The sequence below is a fragment of the Vanellus vanellus genome (genome assembly GCF_965231255.1).
Source record: "Vanellus vanellus genome assembly, chromosome: 1".
NCBI classification, from domain to species: domain Eukaryota; kingdom Metazoa; phylum Chordata; class Aves; order Charadriiformes; family Charadriidae; genus Vanellus; species Vanellus vanellus.
The window spans coordinates 67299405-67323432 of NC_138905.1; the positions used below are offsets into that span (position 1 = coordinate 67299405).

At 37.5% G+C, this 24028-nt stretch overlaps 1 protein-coding gene across 3 annotated transcripts in view; it reads left to right on the forward strand.

Annotated features, from left to right (window-relative positions):
* AMN1 (antagonist of mitotic exit network 1 homolog) overlaps positions 1-23438 on the forward strand; it is a 31988-nt gene extending 8550 nt beyond the window's left edge. Inside the window, exons 2-8 of one of the 3 annotated variants that reach the window (XR_014269713.1) lie at positions 6194-6326; positions 9899-10043; positions 12316-12533; positions 16204-16260; positions 19491-19602; positions 20242-20471; positions 23140-23438. Coding sequence is in view for 2 of the 3 variants with exons in the window: in XM_082490740.1 (XP_082346866.1) it covers positions 6194-6326; positions 9899-10043; positions 12316-12533; positions 16204-16260; positions 19491-19602; positions 20242-20315 (739 nt within the window). In the remaining variant the exon portion in view is untranslated. Of the gene's footprint in view, positions 1-4465; positions 4494-6193; positions 6327-9898; positions 10044-12315; positions 12534-16203; positions 16261-19490; positions 19603-20241; positions 21331-23139 lie in introns of those variants that run through there. The other 2 variants (XM_082490741.1, XM_082490740.1) reach the window with 2 other exon arrangements.
* Positions 23439-24028: the final 590 nt, after the last annotated feature.

Below are 24028 nucleotides of genomic sequence, written 5' to 3' on the forward strand. Positions count from 1 at the left end.
GTGTTTCTCCATGGGCCCGAATCATCAGTTTCCTCATAATCTCTGGGATTACCGTACATTGTCCATGAGAAGTGGCCTACCACCCTTGGTGACCTTTCTTGCATCATAACATTTCAGCTAATTTATCCTCCTTTTCTCCGTATTTCAGGGGTTCCAATTGAATTTCCCATCATTGAATCAAAGCAAAAATTGTATTATTCTGTGCCACTCATTTTGCAGCTTCATCTGCCTTGCGATTTCCTCAAATTACATTTGAATTTCCTTTTTGGCATGCTTTGATATAAATTATGGAGACTTCTCTAGGTTTCTGCACTGCTTCCAATAAATTCAAAATTTCCATCCCATGTTTTATAGGTGTTCCATTGGCAGATAAAAGTCCCTGTTCCTTCCATATGGTACCATGGGTGTGGATGACTCCAAAAGCATACTTGGAGTTTGTATATGTATTAACTCTTTTTCCTTCAGCCAGTTCTAGAGCTCTTGTCAAGGCAGTTATTTCAGCTTTTTGTGCAGATGTATTTGGAAGTAATGCTGCAGCTTCCCGATCCCTAGATAAGGTCACCACAATGTAGCCAGCTCTTCTTTCACCTTTCACAACAAAGCTGCTGCCATCAGTGAATAGCTCTTCGCCAGGATTCTGAAGGGGAACATCCTTCAGGTCTGGTCTGCTGGCATACACCCTTTCAATAAGTTGTAAACAGTCATGATTAGAATAATTTTCCATTTCACAGGGCATCAGGGTAGCAGGATTCAGTGTTGTACTTACTTTTAGAGTTATGTCATCTTGTTTGATCAATTGGGCTTGGTACTGTAATAGACAACTAGGAGCTAGCCAATTATGTCCTTTTTGCTCCAGTACAACGAGCACCGCATGGGGAACATGAACTGTTACCTTTTGTCCCAGAGTCAATTTTCTGGCTTTTTGGATGATGAGGACAGTTGTGGCAACAGCCCATAAAGAGCTCGGCCACTCTGAACTTACTTTATCCATTTTTTTAGAAAAATAAGCGACTGGTCTTCTCCAGTCCCCCAAAAGTTGTGTCAGGACTCCCATGGCCATGTCTTCTTTCATGGACAAATAGTTCAAAAGGCTTATTTAAATTGGGGAGTCCTAATGCCAGGGCAGCCATCAAGATCTGTTTGATGTCATCAGAACTCTTTTGGCATTCTAGGGTGCATTCTAAGACTTCTTCAGGGCCTTTAGTCACCTCATACAACAGTTTTGCCAATAAACTGTAATTTGGGATCCAAAGGTGACACCATCCAGCCATTCCTAGAAATCCTTTTAACTTTCTTTTTGATTGAGGGTGAGCCATCCTACAGATGGCTTCTTTTTCATCATTTCCCAGTTTCCTTTGTCCCTGAGATACTTTGAATCCAAGATAAATTACAGTTGATTTTGCAATTTGCACTTTCTTTTCTGGTACTCTGTACCTAGGTGCTCCCAAGAAGTTTAGGAGGCTAAGTCTTTTCTTTACACATCTCTGTAGTATCTGCTCCCAACAAAATGTCATCACGGTCTTGAAGGAGGGTTACCTGACCTTCTTTGTCTGGCCATTGTTCCAGCTCCTTCATCAAGATCGTTCCGAAGATGGTTGGGCTATTTTTAAACCTCTGCAGTAGCACAGACCAGCAAAGCTGAGTTTTCCTTCCAGTCAAGGGGTCTTCTGATTCGAAAGCAAAAATCTTCTGACTGTTTTCATCCAAGGGTATGCAAAAGAAAGCATCTTTTAGGTCTAAAACAAAAATATGCATTTGTTTCATTGATAGTTGTTAGCAACGTGTACGGATTTGGAAATACTGGGTGGATATCTGCCACCAGCTGATTTATTGCTCTCAGATCCTGGACTAATCTGTGTCCTTGCTTGTGTGTTTTTTTCACTGGAAGAATGGGAGTATTATATTTAGAATGACATTCTCTCAAAAGTCCATACCTATGGAAGTTATTTATTATGGGTTCCAAACCTTTCCTTGCTTCCATGCTGATAGAATATTGTTTCCTTCTTACCGGTCAAGCTCCTGCTTTCAGTTCAATTTTTACCAGTTCCACATTTTTTGCTCTCCCTGTTTTTTCTGTTCCCCAAGCAAAGGGATTGACTGCGTTCTTAAGTTCTTCTGCAATAGTTTCAAATTCCTCTGTCTCCATCTGTAACAAATAGATCTGAGCTTGCCGAGCTTTATCTTCAGGAAAATGAACTTGGATTCTCCCATTTTCAAAGGCAATTTGTGCTCCTAACTTAGTTAATAAATCCCATCCTAAGACAGACATGGAACACTCTGGTGTGTATAAAAATTCATGCATTACTGTTTTATTTCCAGTTTTGCATTTTAAAGGTTTTAGAAATGGTTTAACTTCCTTCTTTCCCATGACCCCAACAACAGGCATAGTGAATTTGCTCAAAGGTCCTTTACAGGTATTTATAACAGAATATTTTGCTCCTGTGTCTACTAAAAAATTAAAAATTTTATCTCCCAGCTTTATTGGAACCAGGGGCTCAGCTGGGAGCTCCTCACTTTCTGCCCCCTGCCCCCATCATTCTAATTATCTCCCATCATAAGCAGATCCACTTCAGGAGGATGAGTTTCTTTTACATGCTGTCCCTGGGGATATCCATTCTTCCATTCTGACCATTTCAAAAAATCTGTTCTCTTCTGACCCTTATTTTTCCAATGCCCAAATTCCTTACAGTGTGCATATTGATTTGGCCCTAATACTCTCTCTGCCCCCTAGTTTGAGTTAAACCCTAAGCTTCTACCTCTTGGTGCTTTTCCGCCTCTCCAACACCTCCTCTGCCTCTGGAAAAACCTCTATCTCTATTAGCCATTTGGACATTAGCAAAAGCAGCTGCTAAAACTGCAGCCTTCTGCTTCCTGTCTTTTATTTTTTCTAATTCTTTTTTTCTAGTTCCTCTCTATTATTGAATACCTTATATGCAATTACAATCAACTGTGATACAGTCATTCCGGTAACTCCATCCACCTTTTGTAATTTCTTTCTGATATCTGGAGCTGATTGTCCGACAAATAAGGTGGTAAATACTGTTCTATTTTTGTCATCTTCTGGGTCTAAATCAGTCCACTGTCTTGCCACCTCACAAAACCTTTCATAAAAGGCTGTGGGGTTCTCCGTCTTTCCCTGTACAACTTGTGTTAATTTAGCAAGATTTTTTGTCCTTGAGATCCCATTTTTAACTCCATACAGTATCAACTGTTGATATTGTTTAATCATTAATTTGCCATCATTCATATTAGGGTTCCAATCAGGCTCTTGCATTGGCATGTAATCATCTGGACCATCTCTTGCATTTATCCTTTTCTTTTCCAGGTTTGCTCTTTCCAGTACCATTCTTTTCTCTTCTGGAGTGAATAAGTAATTTAAAAGGACTTGAATATCCTGTCAATCCGGATTATGGTTTTCAATGATCATTCTGAAAGAATGATACATTTTTTCTGGATTTTCTCTGTATGATCCAGCTGATTCTTTCCAATTCATTAAATCAGAAGTAGTAAATGGCACTTTAACATACACCGGCTCCTCCCTTGGGCTAACAGCCTGTCAGAGAGGAGCTAATAGTACAGAATTTTGTTGAGCTCTAGTCCTTCCCACAATTGGACTAAAGTTATCACTTCCCCTATAATCATCCTCATTATTTCTTTCACCTTCTGGGGCTACCAACATCTGTATATCCTCTTCCCCAACTTTTAAACATCTTTCCCCAATACTACAAGCAGAACAACGGTGTGAATCTGTATCCCTGTCCTCTAACATCATTATTACATTTGCATCAGTATCTAAAAGTTTACATTTTCTCCGAGTTTCATAATCATTTCTCAAGGTAAAGAATAGATCAACGTAGAGTACTTCGTCCCACTTACCCTGTCTCCGACAGAACGTAAACTGTAAAATGGTATTATATTTCAGTGTCCCCTGCTTAGCCCATTTTCCCCCATCCTCTAATTTATATAATGGCCACCAGCAAGTACAGTACTCAGTCAGCTGATTTTTTTATTAAGGGGTCTCCTCCAAATTTGCCCCAATATTTCATAATACATCCAAGAGGGGAACACTGATTTACTTTGGATGGCTGATTTCCCATATTTTTACCCCAAAAGAATGTTCGAATCCAGGACTTCATATACTCCAGTCGTCACTGTCAAACGTATATGAAGTTTATCAGATTTACCAACAAACCCTCTTTAGAATGCAATATAGAGCAAAACAGATTAGAAACCAGAATCCCAGATTAAGAGCATGCACAAACTGATATTCAAACAGTATCTTTTTAACAAGAGTTGCACTGTGGTGTTGCTTACCCGCTCTGGTCAGGGAGAGTACTCATGGAGCCCCCGATCAAGAGATCGATCCCAGCTGGAGTCCAAAGAATAGTATCCCTCGCACCGAGAGTCAGCAAGTTGAATCAGGCAAGAAGTTACAGCAGTCTCGTCTGGGTCACCAGGACCAGCAGTTGTCTTTTAGCGTGATTGCTCTGAAGGTCAGTATGCTCAGGATGCTTAGAAGCTATTAATAAACTCTTCCCAGAGTTGCCCCTGGTGTTTCAGGAAACCTGTGACTGTAATTTAAGGTTGCAGAGATTGGCATATTAATGTTTTATGTATCCTGTGATACATTAAAATGCTTTAGGAATCTTAAAAAAATAGGATTGCATGATTAGTGTCCCTCTGTAGTACTCAATATTGCATAAGTAAATACTCTTCTGTATATTTGACCTGTATATTTGAATATTTCTGTACATTTGAATAGTATCATCTGGGTACTGTTCAATATCTATCGGGATAATACTGATCTCTTTGGTTTATTTTGCTTAAGTAAAGTTCTTCATGTTTTCCCCAAAAAGCTCTGTTCCATCTGGAGTCTCTGAACAATGTATTCTTGCTGAAATGACCCATTTTTGTTGCATTCACACTGATAAAATTCTAGGATTTCAAATCCTGTCTTAAAACATCGCCCTGCATTTTGTGGTATTAGTATTTATTTCTGCCTTGTCCTTCCTTTTCAGGTGAGTACGTAAGCCCTGTATGTCTTTGAGATTTGTTTGCAATTGCTCATGCACAGTATCTCATAATGGAAACTTTTAAGTCAAGTTTCAGTATCTGGCAAAGGGAACAGATTGCTTGGAACAGGGAAACAATTTTGACTCTGAATACAAAATATATCCAGAGAGCACGATGTTTATAATGTATAGAAAATGCAGTGTATGTCAGCATTATTGTTAGTTCAAAATCTCTGGCCTGGTGTATACAGTAATCAGGCTGTTTCCTTCAGGTTGATAAATCATTCTGACAAATAAGTATGTGGGGTACGGGTGGGGGAAGGAGGCCTAAAATACTGCTATTAAAAAAATAATGGCTATACTGAGTCAAACCAATCAATGTTTCTGATTGTGAAAGCATTTCAGCCAGCTGTGTGAGTACCTTCCTTCTCATCCCAGGGCAGCTTAATTTCTTGAAGAACCATTGCTGATGAGGCATTTTGAGTATCTTGTAAATATACAGATGGGTTCACTTTCCCCTACATATTATATTTTCCATGGATCCACCAGTTTTTTTGTCTAATGTACTTTGTAGGACCACAAACTTCTTGATCTGTGGTTTTCTGGACCCCACTAAGGCAGAAAAATTTCTACCTCAGGTGACAATCCTCTGTGATCAGATCTAGTTTTAAGCACAAAGTTAAAAATATGAACACAGTGTTACACAGCACAACTCATACTAAAAGAGCGCTACAAAGTAGACAGTGAACAAAATGCTACATCTGAAAATATCTCCTTAATGTTTTTAATTGAGGTGAAAGAGAGGTGGCCCTTCTCTGGAACTAGCTGTACCAACGAAAGGTTTTACTGCCTACAGAGTGGAGGCTTAGCTGGTGAAAAGGCTTTTCTTAGAGCTTGTGTATAAACTACCAGCAAACGCAGTTTGTGAGCTGGGTTGGTGATTGCAGTGAATAAGGCTGCAGTTTTTGCCTACAGTTGATTGGCAAACACTTGCACAGAATGATTAGCTGATTGACTCCAGAGGGCAATAACTGAATTGATGGTAGTATGGAATAGCTGGAACTGATAAAGTTTGAAGGCAGCATAGCTGGATGCAGAAGGTGACATTTTATGGCTTGATTGTTCTAGTTCTAATATGTTATGCCTATTTTTGACTGTACTGTAACTTTCCTTTATTTCAGATGCCTTCAGTGTTTGACAAAGAACCTTTCCAGATATGCTGCAGATATTAAGTCATTGCCACCCAACATAAAGGATAAACTGATTAAATTAATGAGTATGCAAGGGCAAATAACTGATTCAAATATCAGTGAGGTAAGAACCCATTCAAAACTATTCTGTCTGTGATAATTAATACACAAGGATGAACTAAACTAAAAGTGTTTACCTGAGACAACAGATAAATTCAGGCCTGCTTACTTTCTCCATTCCTTTATAGTTTTTTTTCTTAAACTTCATAATGTTAATATTCCTGTATTAATAGTAATAACATTATGTTTGTAGTGACAAGTAAATTAAAAATGTTCTCCCTTCAGTGATAATTGACTTCTGTGTAATCAGCTGACATATGTTATCCTTTTTCAGTACTGGAAAATAGAGTCTATAGCAAACCAGTCTTTGTTCCCGAAAGTAGTATGTTTCAAGAAGCTAGTTCATAACTTAGTAATGAAAAGATTTCAGGAATTTGTTAGATTTCTGTATGCTCTATTGAAATCATGCATATGATCTTTGTATAATTTATTTAAATCTTGATTCTTTGAAATATGATGGTGCTAGGGCTAGAAATTGATAGTTCAAATTCTCTTGTCCCTTTTGCTCACTGGTGTTTGTCAGTGTTTCAAAATGAAACCAGATAATGACTTATTTGGCTGTAAATTCAGGGGCACATCTATTTTGGTATATATCTACTGTTATCTTGTTTAGCCTCAAAGGGAGGCACGAGAATTGAAGAAAGCTAAAAGTTGGCCTTGGTGAAACAGAAAATGAATGACTCCCTGTTCATTCCTGCTTTGACCTGTAACTTGGAAGAGGCAAATAGTATCAGTTTCTCAGAGTCAGAGTAGTGAAGCCAAGACTAGAGTCAGAATCAGAAGTACTGTGGAAAACTTATGAACAAACAGTTTTATCTTTAGCATGCAACATTTTTTGATTGTAAAAAATAAGTCTTTGTGTAGAAGTCAGTCTCTTATTCATTTATCGTATTTTGGAAAATTTTTGTTGACAAAATTTGGTTTAGGCTAACTTTTCAGTAAGTAATCCTTTCTAAGCATCCTAAGACAAGTATGTAATTAAAACCATATGATTGTGTGTGTATAAGTGCACAAAACCTATTAGAATATCTTTAGTCTGGAAATAAACTAGAGAGTTTAAGTTACAGTCTTTTCCTCTGTCTCTTTGTAAAATCTCATCTGTCTTTGTCTTCATTCAAGAATTGATCGATGCTTTTTCTTGGAGCCTGTTTTCCATCTGACACTGGGATATTCTGTTCCGGTTCCTGTTCTCATGTGTTTTTCCTTTCTCTGTTCCTGCAATTTCCTGCAATTCTATCCTTAGCTGTCATCACTTTTCTGGGGCATGTTATACCTTAGCTTTCTTTGCTAACAGTTTCCAGGTTTATCTCACTTGCATTTTTTAAAAAACTGCTACTCACCTCTTAGATTCTGAATTCATACTGTTTCTCCATACCGTTTCACTCTTCAGTTTTCCTGTTCTTTCATTTTGCAAATATTCTTGTTGCTCAACATAGCAAAAATGGCTTTTGGTGTTTAGCTCTTCTTACTGTTCCTTGCTCACATCATGTATAAGCAAAGTATTCTACATGTGGCACATTTGCAATGTCTCAGATAGTCTTCCAGATGGATAAGGATTTTTTCTTCGCTGTTGCTTCCGTCCTGCCCTTTTCTTTCATAGTCTCCACAGTATTGTGGCTAGATCTCTTCTCTTACAATTTTCCAGGCTATGCTATCTCATTTGCTTTTACGCATGTCTTTTCTTTGGTGTTGCTTACCATTTTGCCTAAAGTTAAATTTCTTTTGTTAACCCACATTTATGTATAAACTTATATTTCATCTCTTACCCCCCTGTTACTGGCCAGATTTGTGTTACAATGCTGTTTTTTTTTTCTTCCCTTACTCTGCTTTTTGCTTGGAGCTGCTTTCCATGACATGCATGCTCCTTATTCCAACTCACTTTTACCATAAAGTTCTATAAAACCATTTGCATGTGTCCACAGGATATAAGTCTGTACTTTAATCTCCTGTACTCTGCATCCAAACAATCCTTACTCTACCTAAAATTCCACCATCTTTGAGGCAGATTATATTTTAGTATATGCACTTGGTGAATATGAATCTGTGAATAACAATAGAAAGCAAACCTCTAAGTAATACCTGAGTGTGAAGAATCATGGGCTAGGGAAGCTTAATACTCCAGCTACTTTAAATAGGCAGGATATTGTTGTTGCTTCTCATTTAGACTTTCTTGCATCTAATGGTTCTTTTTCTCATAAAATTTCTCATGTGGCTTCAAAACCAGCAGCTTGCTCACTCTTGTTTTGTTGGCCACTTTGGCTTTAAGCACGTGATCTCTGGGTTTGGCTGTTTTAGTTCCTTAGATATGAATTCAAAAATATGAGCGAAATAAGAGCTGAATGTTATCTTGTGAAAACTACTCACAAGTGTATTGTGGGATATGTTCGTGGGTTTGTGGCATAAAGAGATATATTTAAGGCTTTCAGCATTTGGGGAGAAAAAGCTGTCAAAGCTGTTTGAGGTCTGCCATTCATTTTGCAGAAAGGTTGCAATTATACTCTACTAGAAGTTCTTGCTTTTCTTCAAAAGGCTTACTTGACTTTGTCAGTAAAGATTTTAGCATCTTATATATTTGCAAAGCAGAAAACCAGCATTCCTTGTAATATCTTTATTATACCTGTTAGAATGGTGAACCTGAGAAAGGAATAGGTCTTTAACAAGCCTGTCAGCTATGCTGTTATCTTTGGTTGTGTATGGAACTTTACCATATGCTTTTATCCTTCTGAGTTAAGAAAGGGAATGACAAGCTGAAGGGAGTAGTATAAGGTAGTGTGAAAACCTGATCTAATGCTTGCCTATTGGTCTGAAGGACAGCTCAGCGAAGGTATAGATCATTTGCACAAGAGATCTATACACAGTATTTATTAAAAAGTAGTGAGAATCCTTGAAAATTAAATTAGAGGTAAGATATATGGCTATTGTTATTAAAATCTGAGGCCTTCCATTGCTTTGGGTCTAAATTTCATAAAAGTCCTCTTGGGGAAGATTTCACAAAACTCCAACCTATGGTCTTGTGGGAGTGAAAGAGCCTATTTAATGAGGATTTGGTACCTCCTTATGGTATGATAATGATATTGCTTGTTTATGAGAAAAAGTTTGCGTAGATGAGAAAAATAGTCTGGGGCAAAATATCTTTCAAATATTACTCTTATTTGTTCAGTGGATTTAAGGTTTGATCACAGTCAGTATTTTTTACACTTCAGGTTTCTGCCATCAAAGTTGTGCTAATAAATTTTAGGGTTTTATCCTTGGTAAATGTATCAGTGCTGGCAAAAGCACTAGTGCTAGCAACTGTACTGTCAAAATAGTACTTCCACTGTTAAAATAGTAATGTTAATCTGCTCCTACTCTAGATGTGATCACAGAAACTGAACGTTCATGCAATAGATGAACTGTTGCAGCAAATATACCATATTGTCTTTAGAGTTTTTAGTTCCTAGGACTGGTAACCCCATCCTCTCATGAATGTTTTTTAAAAGTCCTATGCGATGTCTAACACTACAAGTATTTTAGATAAAAATATGCGTGTTCTGTGACATAGCAGAGTTTGACTGAAATGGTAGGTTTTCATTACAGGTATTGCACCCCGCTGTAGAGTCTCTAGACCTCCGAGACTGTGATATTTCAGATAATGCACTATTGCAGCTTTATAACTGCAAGCAATTGAAAAAAATCAACTTAAATTCTTGCAAAGAAAACAGACTGGGAATCACTTCAGAAGGTATGCTATCTGTGAACAGATAACTGGGATCTTATTTCTGTTTTATTCTTCTTGTTAGATTGGAGTAAATTGCAAAAAATATCTAGGGTAAATATTGCTAAAAAAATCCCCAATGCTACACCAATACTAATTAAAAGTCACTTCAGTGGTGTAAATTACAGGCTTAGAGCACTGATTATCTTATGAGAGCTATCAAGTTACTCTCATGCTAGGGTTCTGAGAAAACTATGCTACGTTTGGTTGTATTTTCCACTTCATCTTAATTATTCCTTCCTTAAAACTTGTTCCGGAGCCTTACCAGTACCACTGGGGTTCAATTTTCCCGCTTGTGATTTCCTAAATAACTTTTTTTGCCTTTTAAAATTAAATATATTTGTTATTAAATAAGCCTATGGCATCTTGTCTAACTTAAAAGACTTGACTTGCTTTAGGAATTTAGGATTTCAGGCGTTACTTTTAACGTCCAGTTTTAAGTTGTGTCAGGAGCTATTAGCTTAAAAGAATTAAGCTTGCTGAGTTTTGTTTCCCACAGGTTCTGTGTTCTTTTCATTACACTTACTCCTTTGCTCTATCATTAACTCCCCCTTATTGAAAACTGAGGCAAAATATTAATTTAGTATTGACCTAATGTATACCATACTTTAGATCAGTCTTGGTTTGTATTTTCTCACCACTGCACAGTGATACACTTACATTTTTACTTAAGTAATTGGTTAAACTTTTAAAAATTGATTTTTATTTATTTTCAATGTCACCTCATTGTTATACTTTTTGACCCCTAAGATACAGTTTGCGATGGTCTTCACTCCATGTCTTCCACTGATATCCAGTATGGTTCTTAAGGTCCACTGATTTCTAGTATGGTTCTTAAGGTACCAGCTAAGCCGAGAGCTCTTAATGTATACTTTTTGTCTGTTTGGATAGAGATTCCTGATTATTTTGCAATTGAAACTGGGAAGTCGAATTCCTTACTGGCGAGTTTGTAGTCCATCCAACTTTACTAACTTTCCTACTTATAAACTGAGCCCTGAGAATCAGTTATGAAGCCTTTAATTTGAGCTGGAACAGTTCTTTATCACTCATTTCAATTACATAGAGAAATAGATGACTGCAAACCACCCCAGTTTAAAGTGGTGTCACGTTTTACTAATTCAGTAACAGGTGGGGAGGTTTTGGTTGGTTTGTTCAGGGTTTTTTGTTTGGTGTGGGGTTTTTTTTGTTGTTGTTGTTTTGTTTGGGGTTGTTTGGTTTGTTGTTTTGTGGGTTTTTTTAAGAAAACTGCTGGCTAATGTATCCAGAAATATCTGAGCCCTCTCATTACTAGGAAACATTTGCTCTGTAGGTTGCACGTGGAACGTTTAGTGTCCTTTAATACAATAGGCAGTAGTATTTCTCTGTCAAATTCAAGTACAGCTACTGTCTCTGCTATCATTCTTTGCAAAGTGATTCTGACCCAAGCAAGTACTATTTTATCCATGTTTCTTTGAAGTTCTTACGTAGTAACCTATCTTAATGACATTTAGCTTTTTATTTCTATCTATCCAGAAGTGATGTAATTTTCTGTCCAGCTGGAATCCTCATATTTCTGTCATCCTTGAAATAAATTCCTTTCACAAATTGCATCTGTAGTTCATGTACTCTCATTTTATTGACTACCTCCTGGCACTTCTATCCAAATATTTCAGTTATTGCTAACTGCCAGGGCTCTGAGGGCACCAGCAGACCCTAATGGCCATTACTGGTCTCACCTGCCATGCCCACCTACACCATGGACGCATGGACCCTCAGTCCTGGACTGAGCTGTGTCATAGGTGTACCTGGTTCCTGTCCTGCTTCTGAACTATTGTTTTGATTTCTTGAATTGACATTGGACAGGACCTCTTACCTTGCTTTTTGGCTGATACTCACTGCACTGTCCGTGGGATCTAGTGCTATCATCAGTCTGCTTTCAAGCCATTGGCTTTTTTTCATGCACTCACTGTGGTGATACCTCATATCATGTAATATCCCTCAGGTATCCCTCTGCAGTATGGAAGGGAATTCAGCATTTAGAAATTTTTATCAACTCTAGCACTGTTCATTGTCACTTTCATTTTCTTATCCTTGAATTGAAAGAAACCAACCATAAAATTATTTCCTTGTACAGAGTCTTGCTGGCATGGCATGAGCTGAAAGTTGAACAGTCAACAACCAGGAGACAACATATTGGATTCAGCATGGTGGTTATGTTAAAAAATTACTACTTTTTTTAATTGCTCTGTTTCTTTGACAGGTGTCATAGCACTGGCCTTATCCTGTCCTTACTTGCGTGAAGCATCTTTTAAAAGGTGCTGCGATATAACTGACAGTGGAGTTCTTGCCCTTGCACTCAACTGCCAGTTCCTCCAAATAGTGAACTTGGGCAGCTGTTCAGGCATCATGGATGCATCTCTGCAGGCACTAGGAGAGAACTGCAAATTTCTTCACAGTGTAGACTTTTCATCTACTCAGGTAACTATGGTGCCAGTTGGCTAATTGACTTTTGTTTATTTTTTAAGATTGTCATGGTAAAATTGAAAGGGGATCTTTTTAGCTCTACTCTTGACAAGATTTAGGACCACAGTTCACTTCCAATTTCCTCGTTTCAAGGTAAAGGAAAGATATATTTGCATCTTGGTAACCAGAAAAATAAACATTTTTGGTATTACATTGTATTGTATTGTGGGCCAAAGATAACCTTTTATTAGACTTTACCTATTATTGGAGACTTTTCGTCAGTATCTTTATTTAGTGCAATCATTTTCTTCACGTTGTAAAGTAATCCAAAATATTTCATTTAAAGAAAGTAGAATCTTGGACAGATTATTGCCTGCTTTCAGTTAGGATAAACTGACCTGAATAGTAATTACATAGGATGTAAAACAATATAAGCCCCTAGTAGAAGTAAACACTCCATAACTAGTTCTAGTTCAAGAGTGACTGTGCTTTCCGAATGGCTTGTCAGAGTTATGTTATGAAGTTAACGTGAAAAGAATGACATTTAAAATGGCAGAAAGGGCAGGTAAAAGGATTTAACAACAGTTAATATTTAACATAAGAAGGGGGAAATCAGCTGCAACAGCAATACTGCAACATACTTCATAATTACAGTAGGATAATGAAGTGGGGGAAAGGATTTTTTGCAGTAAGTGTAGCGTTCAGTTGACTGTGATGATGAGTGATTATGTTGAAAGTGAGTCAAGCGTAATGAAGTGTCAGATCTGGAAAACACGTTGCAGGTTCTTATTTTAGATGCTATTCTTCTTTCAGTTTTTCCAGAAGTAGGGCAGCAAAAGTAATTTAATATTTTCTTTGGTAATTTTTATTATTTATTTAACTCTATTTCTTCAAACTTACTTCATTACTTTTTTGTTCCCTTGCCTCTCTCTTCCTTTGTGTGAAATAGCTGTTTCCATGTATATGTTTTAAATGATATGAAAGTTTCTTGAGTAATTAAACATTTCCATGGGTTTTTTTCCTTTCTGATAATCATATGATGATAATAAACTACAATTCTGAATTTAATTAGACTAAAAATAAATGGAAACATATATAAACGAAATAAGTTTAAGATGAAGCAGAGAAACTATGGATGGCTCATGCCTGTAGAGATTGCAAGGCCTAACCGTATTCTTGTGTTTGATTGCCAAAATGCCAATATATTACGAGGAATATATTTTGCCAATTGCCAAAATATTACATGGAACTGGCAAATCTGTGTGTACAAGTAAAACAGTGAGACTGTTGGAAATCAATGGACAGGCAAAGAAGGGCATAGCTCATTTGCAGGAACAACAAAGGAGATGTGAACTAGACTGCAAAAGGGCCAAATGCCTCAAGGTGATGTAGCCATTTTAAAAATAGGCTCATCTGGTGACTGCAAAGATGAAGTACAATAAGTAAAAGATACAGAAGTGGTGCAAAATGACAAGAAATGGGGCAGGTGAGGCAAGGGAAGGATTGAACTATGAAGGAGATGTAGCTCTATGTCCCCTGTACGCATACAGAGTGTGTGAGTGGAAACTTGGCCTGAAGAACTCTGCTACACTGGCCCAGGACCGCATAAGAAATGTATTTATGTGTACTTATCAGTATGCTTATGTTACCATTCTGAGGAGGTAGATTTTATAAATAAACCCTGTACTTACTGCTGTACTTCTAGCATGCTCTAAATTCCAGCAGTGTTAACAGGTAGAAACGCAGACTCAAGAGTCCAAAGCCCTGCACTAATTAAATGGTACATTTCCTCTTTAATGTTCGTTGATTTGGTGTATGACAAATAATTGTGGGAAGAATCTTGCCTGAAAGGGCTGTACAAACTGCAGCAGTTTTCTGTGTCGCTTGTGGGACAGTGTAGTTCTCTCCAAAATGTGTTGGCAAAAGCAGGAGTGTTGCAGGTTAGCCATTGTAGCTGTCCAGACACATCTAAAGTACTTAACTGCTGGTACTGGGCTATGTAAACCTTTGCTAGAGATGCATTCAGAGTTTCGTAAAAACTGGTCTGTACCGAGAAGCTGATGTATTTTTGAATTGGTACTAACTGCAGGTGGTTTATCCCAAATAATAAGAGTGTATCCCTTGAAGAGAATGTGCAGATATGGCATTACAAGCAATCCACATAGATATTCAATAGAGTAGGAAACAATACTGCAACCCTGTGTTAATAGTATAGCAGCGGTTACTGTGAGCTGGTACAGGGAAATGAGGGGACTTTGTTTTAATAAAAAACTTGTTTCATGCTCTCACGCTTTCATAACCATATACTCACAAGCGTCAGGACAGTAGCATTCAGATGATCTCTCCAATGTTCAGGCACCAACCAGGCAGTCTGGTCCAGGTTTATTTTGACAACATGGAGAATAAGGGACACAGGCTATCAAATCTTCATCACTTTACTCAAGTTGCTATTAGGTTGTTTACCATGCAATGGTTTTTGAATGTGCCATTTTATATCCTTTAGGAACTCACAGTAATTACTCTCTCCATTCTGTCCCACCTATGGGAGTTATTAGAATTTATTCGTTTACTGCCCTTTGTCTCCTGGTCTGGGTGTCTTCAGGAGCTAAATCTGCTGTCATGTTGATGACCTGCTAAGCTAGGCACTGACAATACCTGCCATTCTTATAGGCCTTTACGTGCCTCCGTGCTGGAACATTCCTGTCCATTCTCCATTTGCACTGATCTGACCCTTTCTATTACAGTTCTGTACAGCAGACTTGCAATAGAGAGCCAGAAGGCAATAAGACAATTTGTGCAATGGAAATAATCAAATCTTTAAACAGAAGTGGAGCTTGTGGTCTCTGAATTCTAGCTGTCAAATTTTGCTGAGCCTTACTGTGTATATTTGCTGACTACTATTCCTGCATAGAAGCTCTATGAAAAGACCTGTGTGACGGATCTGATATCCAATCCAGCTTTTGAAGTGGGGAGGAAAGTTAAAGAATTTGGTTCCTGGAAGCAAACGAATAAATTGGCCTTTCTTGCCTTTCTATGGAAAGGAACGTCTTTTGTCTCTCTCCTCTCTTGCAGGTAATCATTGCTTCGTGGCTGTCTGTACCCAATCACTTTGATAAAGCTTTTAGTGCGAGTGTATGACGACTGCTGTAAGACTGCTTGTTTGAGGGATTTTTGACTTACATAACTGGTTTACTTCAAGATAGGTAAAAGTAAGACAGCGGATAAAAGACGGCTGTGATTACTTTTTTTTTCCTAACCCCAGAAACTTCCTTCAGGAACATCTCCAGCAGTCCTGAAAACAGGAGAAAAATTGGTCTGGGTATAGCAGAAGTGCTTTAAACCTTATAAATTAAAAGTGCCATGCTCTGACCATAATAGCTTACCCACTGTTAAATGAGACAAGGAAGCTGCAGAAATAGCAGTTAAACAGTTGGAAACATCACAGTAGAAAATCGGGCTGGATGACATGGCAGTAAAATGCAACAGTGTTTAATAGACTGAAAGAAACATACTTTGATAACTTTCTCTACAAGCTTAGTTGGGAAGAAAATACTGTAACATTAAGCGTATTCAGTGACTGCAGGGAGTGAATAAATTAATATATTTTTTTCCCTCCAAATAGCTGTGTTTGGAAAAAAAATAGCTTTAATCCGTTGTGTTAATAACAACGTGGTTTTTTCTCTAGGTAACAGATGATGGCGTTGTAGCACTAGTGAGTGGAACATGTTCGAAGAATTTAAAGGTAACTTACTTAACCTGATACTAAAGAAATGAACAAAAGCAAATACCTGCATTTTTTAGTTATTATTATCAGTATTACTTCTGAGGGATGTTTTTTATTGACTGACTTTTGCCTTCATTTCTGTACACACTTGCCTTGATTTGTGTTAGGAATTGGCTCTTTTCTGACTCTCTGGCTGCCCCAGGCCAGCTTTTTGAGAACCTCAGTCTTTTCAAAATGAATTTTCTTCTGCTGAATGTAGTATGCTTATGCTTATTTTAACTCCTGTTGTTTTAGAGAGCTGTATAATAAAAGCAAATGAATGCTTAACTTTTTCCCTCGATTTCCTTGGAGTTATGTCTTGATTCTGTTGAAGACTGAGGCAGAATTTGTAATGTGGATAATTTCATGGATTTAAGAAATCAGTTAGCACCTCTGCATAGGTAAATCTCTAACTCATGAAAGCAACTGTGAAAATGAACTTGTCTGCATAAAAGTTCTCTAGGCACTGAGGCAGTGTTAAATGATGGAGAAGAGGCATCCCGTACCTCATACCATAAATGATCTTCTACTTTTATATATAGTACATTTCTTCTCTGTGTATGTGTTTTTGCTTTTGTAAATCCAAGCTATTAATGTAGAAACTAAGATGGGAAAGAAATCATACTTTTGCCAGGTTGTAGTGTTTAATAAAAAAAAACAACCCTAAACAAAATACCAGATCTGGGTCAACTGACAGTATTAATAGCCTTGAAAAATTATAGCTGTTACTGTTTTATTTGGAGGGAGAACAGTTAGATCTGGTTTTGTTTTGTTTTGTTTTGTTTTGTTTTGTTTTGTTTCCAGCTAATTCTGTCTAATTTGGATAATCATTTTAGTCTTGATAAGTCTTGTGGTACAAGATGAAATTTTTTTTTTTCAGACCGTACCAATGAGAGATTTCTTTTTATGTACTAGAAGTAACTTGTAAATATCTTTGTCTTTTAGCTGATTACACCTTCAGCTGTAGCAAAACATTGATTCCAGATTTTCTGAACAACCCTGAGACTATGCATATAGTCTTCATAAGACACCTCTCATATCCAGCCTACAAATGTAAAGCAATGTGTATCACTGTGATTTGGATTAGGTCATTTGGACTAAGTTGCTCTCAAAAGTCTTCAGTACATATGTTTTAAAACACAAGTTTGTAATAACCTTTTGAAAATTTATTACAATATTTACTTATTACAATAAGTTTTAGGTTTGCTATTAAGTTGAGTGGGGTTCTGTAAAGTTCCTAGGGTTCCTAGAGGGTTTTGAACTATTTTCCAGCAATGTTGGTATAATTACTCTGTCATTGTCTTCCCTCGTCTGTATTGTTACTGTCCACAGTACACTGAGAATTTTATTCTTATGTGTAAGCCCTTTTTCTTCAAACTGTAGAAACACAGTTCCATTTATTTTTAATAAAAATTTCCAGCTTACAAAATATGGCCTTTGGTGGTTCTTGGTCACATTGCTGTAATTGCTATTTCTTTGAAAGTACACAGGCCTTCTTTTGTGTGTGCTGCAGATCGATGCCTGTGGAAGCTGTGCTAGATCACGACGAGCAAGTTAGGAAGCTTATATAAGAGCTGCTTCATCTAGAAGTGTTCAAGAAAGTAATGTTGAGGTGGTGGGCTTTGATTTCAGAAGAACTAATGGGAAATTCCAGTCGTGCCAGACTGAATAGTAGTATGGATTTTGCTTGTTCATTTTCCTCTGCTCAACACTTGTTTCTACTTTCTTAAAAGCCATCTATGCTTTTGCGTTTGGGTTTTGGGGTGGTTTTTTTTTTTGGGGGGGGGGGTGGTGGTCTGTGCAGTTTTAATAAGGCAAAACGTAATGGGTTTGTGTGGAATGACAATTCTAAAAACAGAAGTTGTGTTCTGTTGGTATAAGCAGCTAGAATGGTTTAGGTCTCTTTTTTACAAGCAGTAAGAAAAAGAGAATTAGTAGAGAATATAGAATTATTTGCTACAATCTCTTCTTCAATGTAACTCTCTTCCTTGCCTGTGTCATAGTTCTCATACCTATGTTTCATATCATCAAAGTGCAAATTTATAGACAGTGATCTGTTCAGCAAGCAGGTCTAGTGGAAGGTGTCCCTGCCTATGGCAGGGGGGTTGGAACTAGGTGATCTTCAAGGTCCTTTCCAACCTAAACCATTCTATGATTCTGTGTCAGGTACATGGTAAAAAAAAATAGGGTCTTAAAATTCTCAAACTGTAACAAGCAGGCAGATTTATAAATCTTTTTACTTCGTTCAGAGGCATGCAGATTCTGCATTTCACATATTTATTAAAATGAACTAAAAACTACACATATATCAGCTCTTGTATATCTTGCTTTTCTGAATACAGTTCTTGTTTTCTGTGTCATCATTATGTACAAAGTTGCATCTATTACAAAAGGTCCCTTTCATTTCTGTGCTCTTTCAAAATCTTTGGAGTTTATCATTTGGAAAGACACTTTCACAATAAAATAATGTTTTTTTTTATTTTTACCCCAGAATCCCCAAAGTATAGTTTATGAGATCCTATTTTCATTAGATTTAATAGTCTCTTTTCTGCATTTCTTCTTGTATGTTGTATTTATTGATATGTAAGGCAGTTTAGAAGGGAAAAAAAAGTTGATAATAATCTATTAATTTATTCTGAATTTATTCTTTCTCTAGCACATACAACAGGTACTAGTTATACAACTGCAGGGACATGAAGAACAGAGCAGGTTTTATTGTAGTCTTGGAAGAAGTTCTTAGACTTCTTTTAGGAACTATGTAGATAGAAAGATAGGTAGATGGATATTGGGAACTTCAGCAGAGACTCATGAATCCTGCCTGTTCTGGGAAACCCCAGAATCCAGTTTGGGTTCTGTTCTCTTGGACAACAAATTGCTAGGAGAATGTATGTCATAGGAAAACTGATGGGACTCAAACACCATAGAATCTCATTGAAGAGTTTTCTCAGTTGTCTTGAATGATATACGTGTTTTGGGAAAACTCAGGTTTATGTTTTTAGTTTTGACTTTTCATAGAAAAGCTGTCTTATTTTTCCTGAGGGTATTTTCCTAGTCTGAGCGGGATCACATATGGGGTTAATGCACAGAGGAGGAGTAGATCATAATTTCTTCTGGGTGTGGATCTCTGAAAATGGTTGGGCAAAGGAAAGCTCTGCTTCCAAAACTATGGGTGCTCTGACAGGCTTTTGTTACTACTATTTTCGTATCAGGAGATCCACATGGAACGCTGTGTGAATCTGACTGATGTTGCTGTGGAAGCGGTCCTTACTTGTTGTCCGAAGATACACATTTTTCTGTTCCATGGATGCCCATTGGTGACAGGTAGGTCAAATTGTGCAGGGAGTAAGAAGAGTAATTACTTCCTGATAGTATCTTCTTGCTCGCTGAAAAAGCACACTGTACATTGTAGATAATCCCAAACAAATAATGACTTACTAGATAAAATGATAATCATAAAAGACAAGGTGAGAGTTTTGCTTTGAAATACAGCAACCTTCAGAGAGGGATTTTTTTGTTGTTTTGGAGTTTGGATTTTTTTTTTCTCCCCCCAGCCCCGACATGCTGATGAAGCCCAAAGTTGATGGTAAGACTTCAGTAAAATATTTTAGCATCTTAAACCCCTACTCTATTCCAAAAGTATGGAACAGCATCCATTCAAGAAACAGCGGAATGGAGTAGTACTGGTCAGCCTGGAAAAAAAACAAACTTAAGAGAGGTTATGATCTATCTTGGTTTTTTTTTTTAAGTTCAGTTGGTTGGTGATGCTTTACAGTTACGTGATCAGATAAAGAACCGAGTGGTTTTGAATTACTACAGGTATATCTGAAATGTGATATTGTAATAGCAAGATAAGCATAAATGCAGATATATAATTGAATTATTTTGCTGTTTACCTAATTTCTAGACACCACCTATATATATTCTGAATGAATAACAACAAATTCCTTGGTTCTTTTGCAGATCGTTCCCGAGATGTTTTAGAGCAGCTAGTCATATCAAACAAAATCAAACAAGTAACATGGACTGTTTACTGATTGTTTATCATGTACATGTGAGTGTAAAGTTTACAGATGGGAGAGCTCTTTCAGAAAACAAGCTCCTTGGAGAAATCGCTGGTGACTTATGTACCACCAGATTGCTTCCCTCCTTGTTCCCACCAGAGGTCTCCGTCGCCATTCCGGTCCTTGCCTGTGAGTCTGGGCTTCCCAATTGTCCCTACTTAGAGCCCTGTCTGTCTTTCCAGCGCTGATCATGCTTCATTAAGAGGAAAGTTAAACTATAATTAATATTATACTGTTGTCTCTCAGCCTCCTCTTGAAGTATCAAATTTGGCAACTACTTACCATCTTTTAGCATCTTAGCTACATATACAAACCCAGTTTAAGTAAGTCCCTGTTCTGAGTTTGTGATCTGAGAACGTAGTTGCAACTAAAAGTAGCAAGCCCAAACATAGTATTAACACTTTCTCAGAAGTGTCTGTAAAGTTGGGACTTCAACTTGACAAAAGTCAACAGACAGAACTGGTGAATGGAGGTGGCATTAACAGCAATGTAAATGTATTTTAAGTAGTAACAGTCTCCTTTCACCATCTGCTTTTGCTAGGTCCAGAGGAAAAACCATAGGTACTTTTCTTTTAATGTTACTGATGCTGCAGGTTTCTGGTTTTATTTACCTTCAAATACTTACTGGATTTTTATACATTCAGAATTACAGTCTGTGAATATGTAAACATAACATTGTTTTAAAATTATTGTGACTTAACAAATTTCAGAATAGTAGTTGTGACCAATAAAAGAATATTGTATATGGGAAAATAATTATTTGCTCTGGCTTTTGCCGGTATTCCTGCATGAAAACCCTTTTAGGGAACAAAACATTGGTCCTCATAAGCATAGCTGTGAATGAGATAAGACCAAACTTAATGTTTGAGTACATGAATCTCAGGCTAGTAGAGTTCAGGAGAGTATGTGTTCTGCTATATGCAGTTTATAATATCTCCAGTGGCCTCCAAAAGTTGAAAATACAACCATTTATATATTGTTCAATTGGAAAAAAAAAATTTAGATGTGTAGAATGAGCTTATTACATGATGGAGCAGTGGTTTCATCACAGTTACGTCATGTTCACTGGCTTTGTTGAAATAGCATGATTTCTAGTGAGACTTTTATGAATTCTACATTAAACTTTTATAAATGCTAGCAATTTTAGCATTCTACAGGGCAGGTAGGACACTATGTTGATACTCTGCATCTGAAAGTAGCAAGGTTTGGCTAGGGAGGTCTTACATGGATCTGATGACACTTAGAAACCCGTGAGTTTAGGCAACCATAAGGAATATGTTTACTTCATAATTTAACACTTGTCCTAGCCGCATGCATTTTAAGTGTCATAGAAATAAAACAGTCTTCTACTAATCTATTTAAAGTTCAGGTCAAATTGTGTGAAAGATAATAATATAATATGTTGCATCCAGTAATATTAAGGGATATTATGATGTCTGACAATAATCTCTGTTCTTCTGTTGATTACATGGCTTATGGAAGAGCAAGTCCATTTAGAAAACTTATTCAAGTGTAACCGGAAGCATAACTTTCAGAATTCAGTGCCTAAATCTCAAATTCTTGGTGCATGCGGTACCATGGTTCAGCCCAGTGATTAATGTGTTCCTGTGATACCTATAGGTATAACTGCACCAGTGCAAACCATTCTTGCAAACACAAGTTGGTTTTGCTACATTAGCAAGTAGCACTTGAAGGTTGTAATTGCAGAAAATCTTGGACCAGATAGAGGCCTAAGAACCTAAGTATATATGTAGGTTCTTGTTTTAATCAACCAGATTTTATTCCCTTTTGTAGCTAAAATTTATTGTTTTGCCACGTGGAGTTCCTGGTATCAATCGGGACCCATCGTTCCTTTGAATTTTTGGACATGAGCTGGCAATAAATTTGTTTTGCGTTGTTTTTCATACTGATTCATCTAGCTGATTAGGCAGCAGCACTTAACATGCTCAGTAATCCTGTTAAATAAGTAAAGCATAAGGATCAGGCTGCCAACCCTGGTTTCAGGAAGGGTGCCACAAAGAGAGTATGTAGAATTGTAAGCTAAGTCAAGTGGGAAGGGGCCTCAGGAGGTTTCTAGTCTAACTTCCTGCCCAAAGCAGGGCCAGCTCAGAGCAGCTTAGTCAGGGCTTTATGCAAACAAATCTTGAAAAACTGAAGATGAGCGAGCCTTCACAGCCTTTTGAAGCAACTTGTTCCATTATTTGACTGTATTAATGGTGGGGAAAAAAATCCCTATATCCTGTTTGACCCTATTTTGTTTCAGTTTACACCCTTTCTTGCTGAAAGAGCCTGGCTGTCATCCTTACAACCTCCTCATAAGTATGGGCAGGTTGCTCATAGGTCCCTTGAAGCCTTCTCTTCTCCAAGCTGAAAAAGCCCCTTTCCCTCAGTCTGTTATTGTAAGACATGTTACTATAACATAGTGCAGTGATGGTTGCCAGACTCTCACCCCAAGTGCTACATCCAGAAAGAAAGTTATAAATGGAGATAACGTAAAGCAGCTAAAGGTGGAAGACCACCAAATTCTGTAACAGCAAAGGACACTTAAAAAAAAATTCTGTTTGTGGGAGAGTGCTACTGCTAATCTCACTGGAAAAGTTGTGCTTTTTCCCCTTGCTAATGTAACCTTGGATTTGTCATCTTGAAGGCAAACGCGGCTTACACTGTGTCCTAAATGTGCATGTAGATTTACCGTGTTCTCCTATAGCCTCTTCTAAATGTGTAACTTAGTGGTATATCCCTACCTTGTGCTTAAAAATCTGTACAACACTGCAATTAATTAACACTGTATTTTTAGGTTTGAAAGCTTAATGCAAGTCATGTTGAATCCTTCATTGCCGGAGCAATGAAGGTCTGATGCCTGACTCGGGTCTCTTACGGGTTTGTTACTAGCATAGCTCCACTGGAATATTTTTTGATTCAAGTTAAGTCACAGTTATTTTCCACAAATGTTTACAAGTGTTGGGTGAAGTGGGAGAAGAACTTACCACTTCATATTCTGTATTGTTTGGATATTGTTATTGTTGTAAATTGTTGGGTGAGCACTGCAGAATACTCGTGTGTTGTTCTGAAGATTAAAGTTTATAAGTTTTCCATTGGGATAGTTCTGAAAACTTCTTAAATTATATTTTATGACCATGTACATCTGAATGTGCTCCTGAACCTCCTAATTCATAAACACCATGGCTTTCTGAGTGAGTCCCACGTACTTTTTCATTTTTATAGGCTTCTACCACCTCACCTGGTATTTGGATAGTCGTAGGTGCATCGTGTTCCATTCTGCAGTTAGTTCCCCATCACTGCTTGTTCAGTAGTTAACTGCTAAAGGTGACAGTTACTGTCAGAGTGCTCTGAAAATGTTGGTTTCTTCTTCCTATGGCTGCATTTACAGCCTCTCACCTGTGGATCAAATGTTCTTTTTTTCACTGAAGAGGTTTTTTTATTGACAGATGTAGCTGAGAATGATTCTGGAGCTTGTTATCCAGCAAGTTCTCCTCAAGAGAAGAGAAAAGTAATTACATCCAACTTTTATCCCCTGTTTTTATTTAGTTACTTTCTGTTCAGAAGCATCATGGAAAGAAAGTTTTCCTCATCCCTCACTAGCTTCCCACGATGATAGATTGCCTTTTTTTACCCCTGCAAAATTAGGGAACGTAGATCATTTGACCCTACTCTCTAGAGGATAA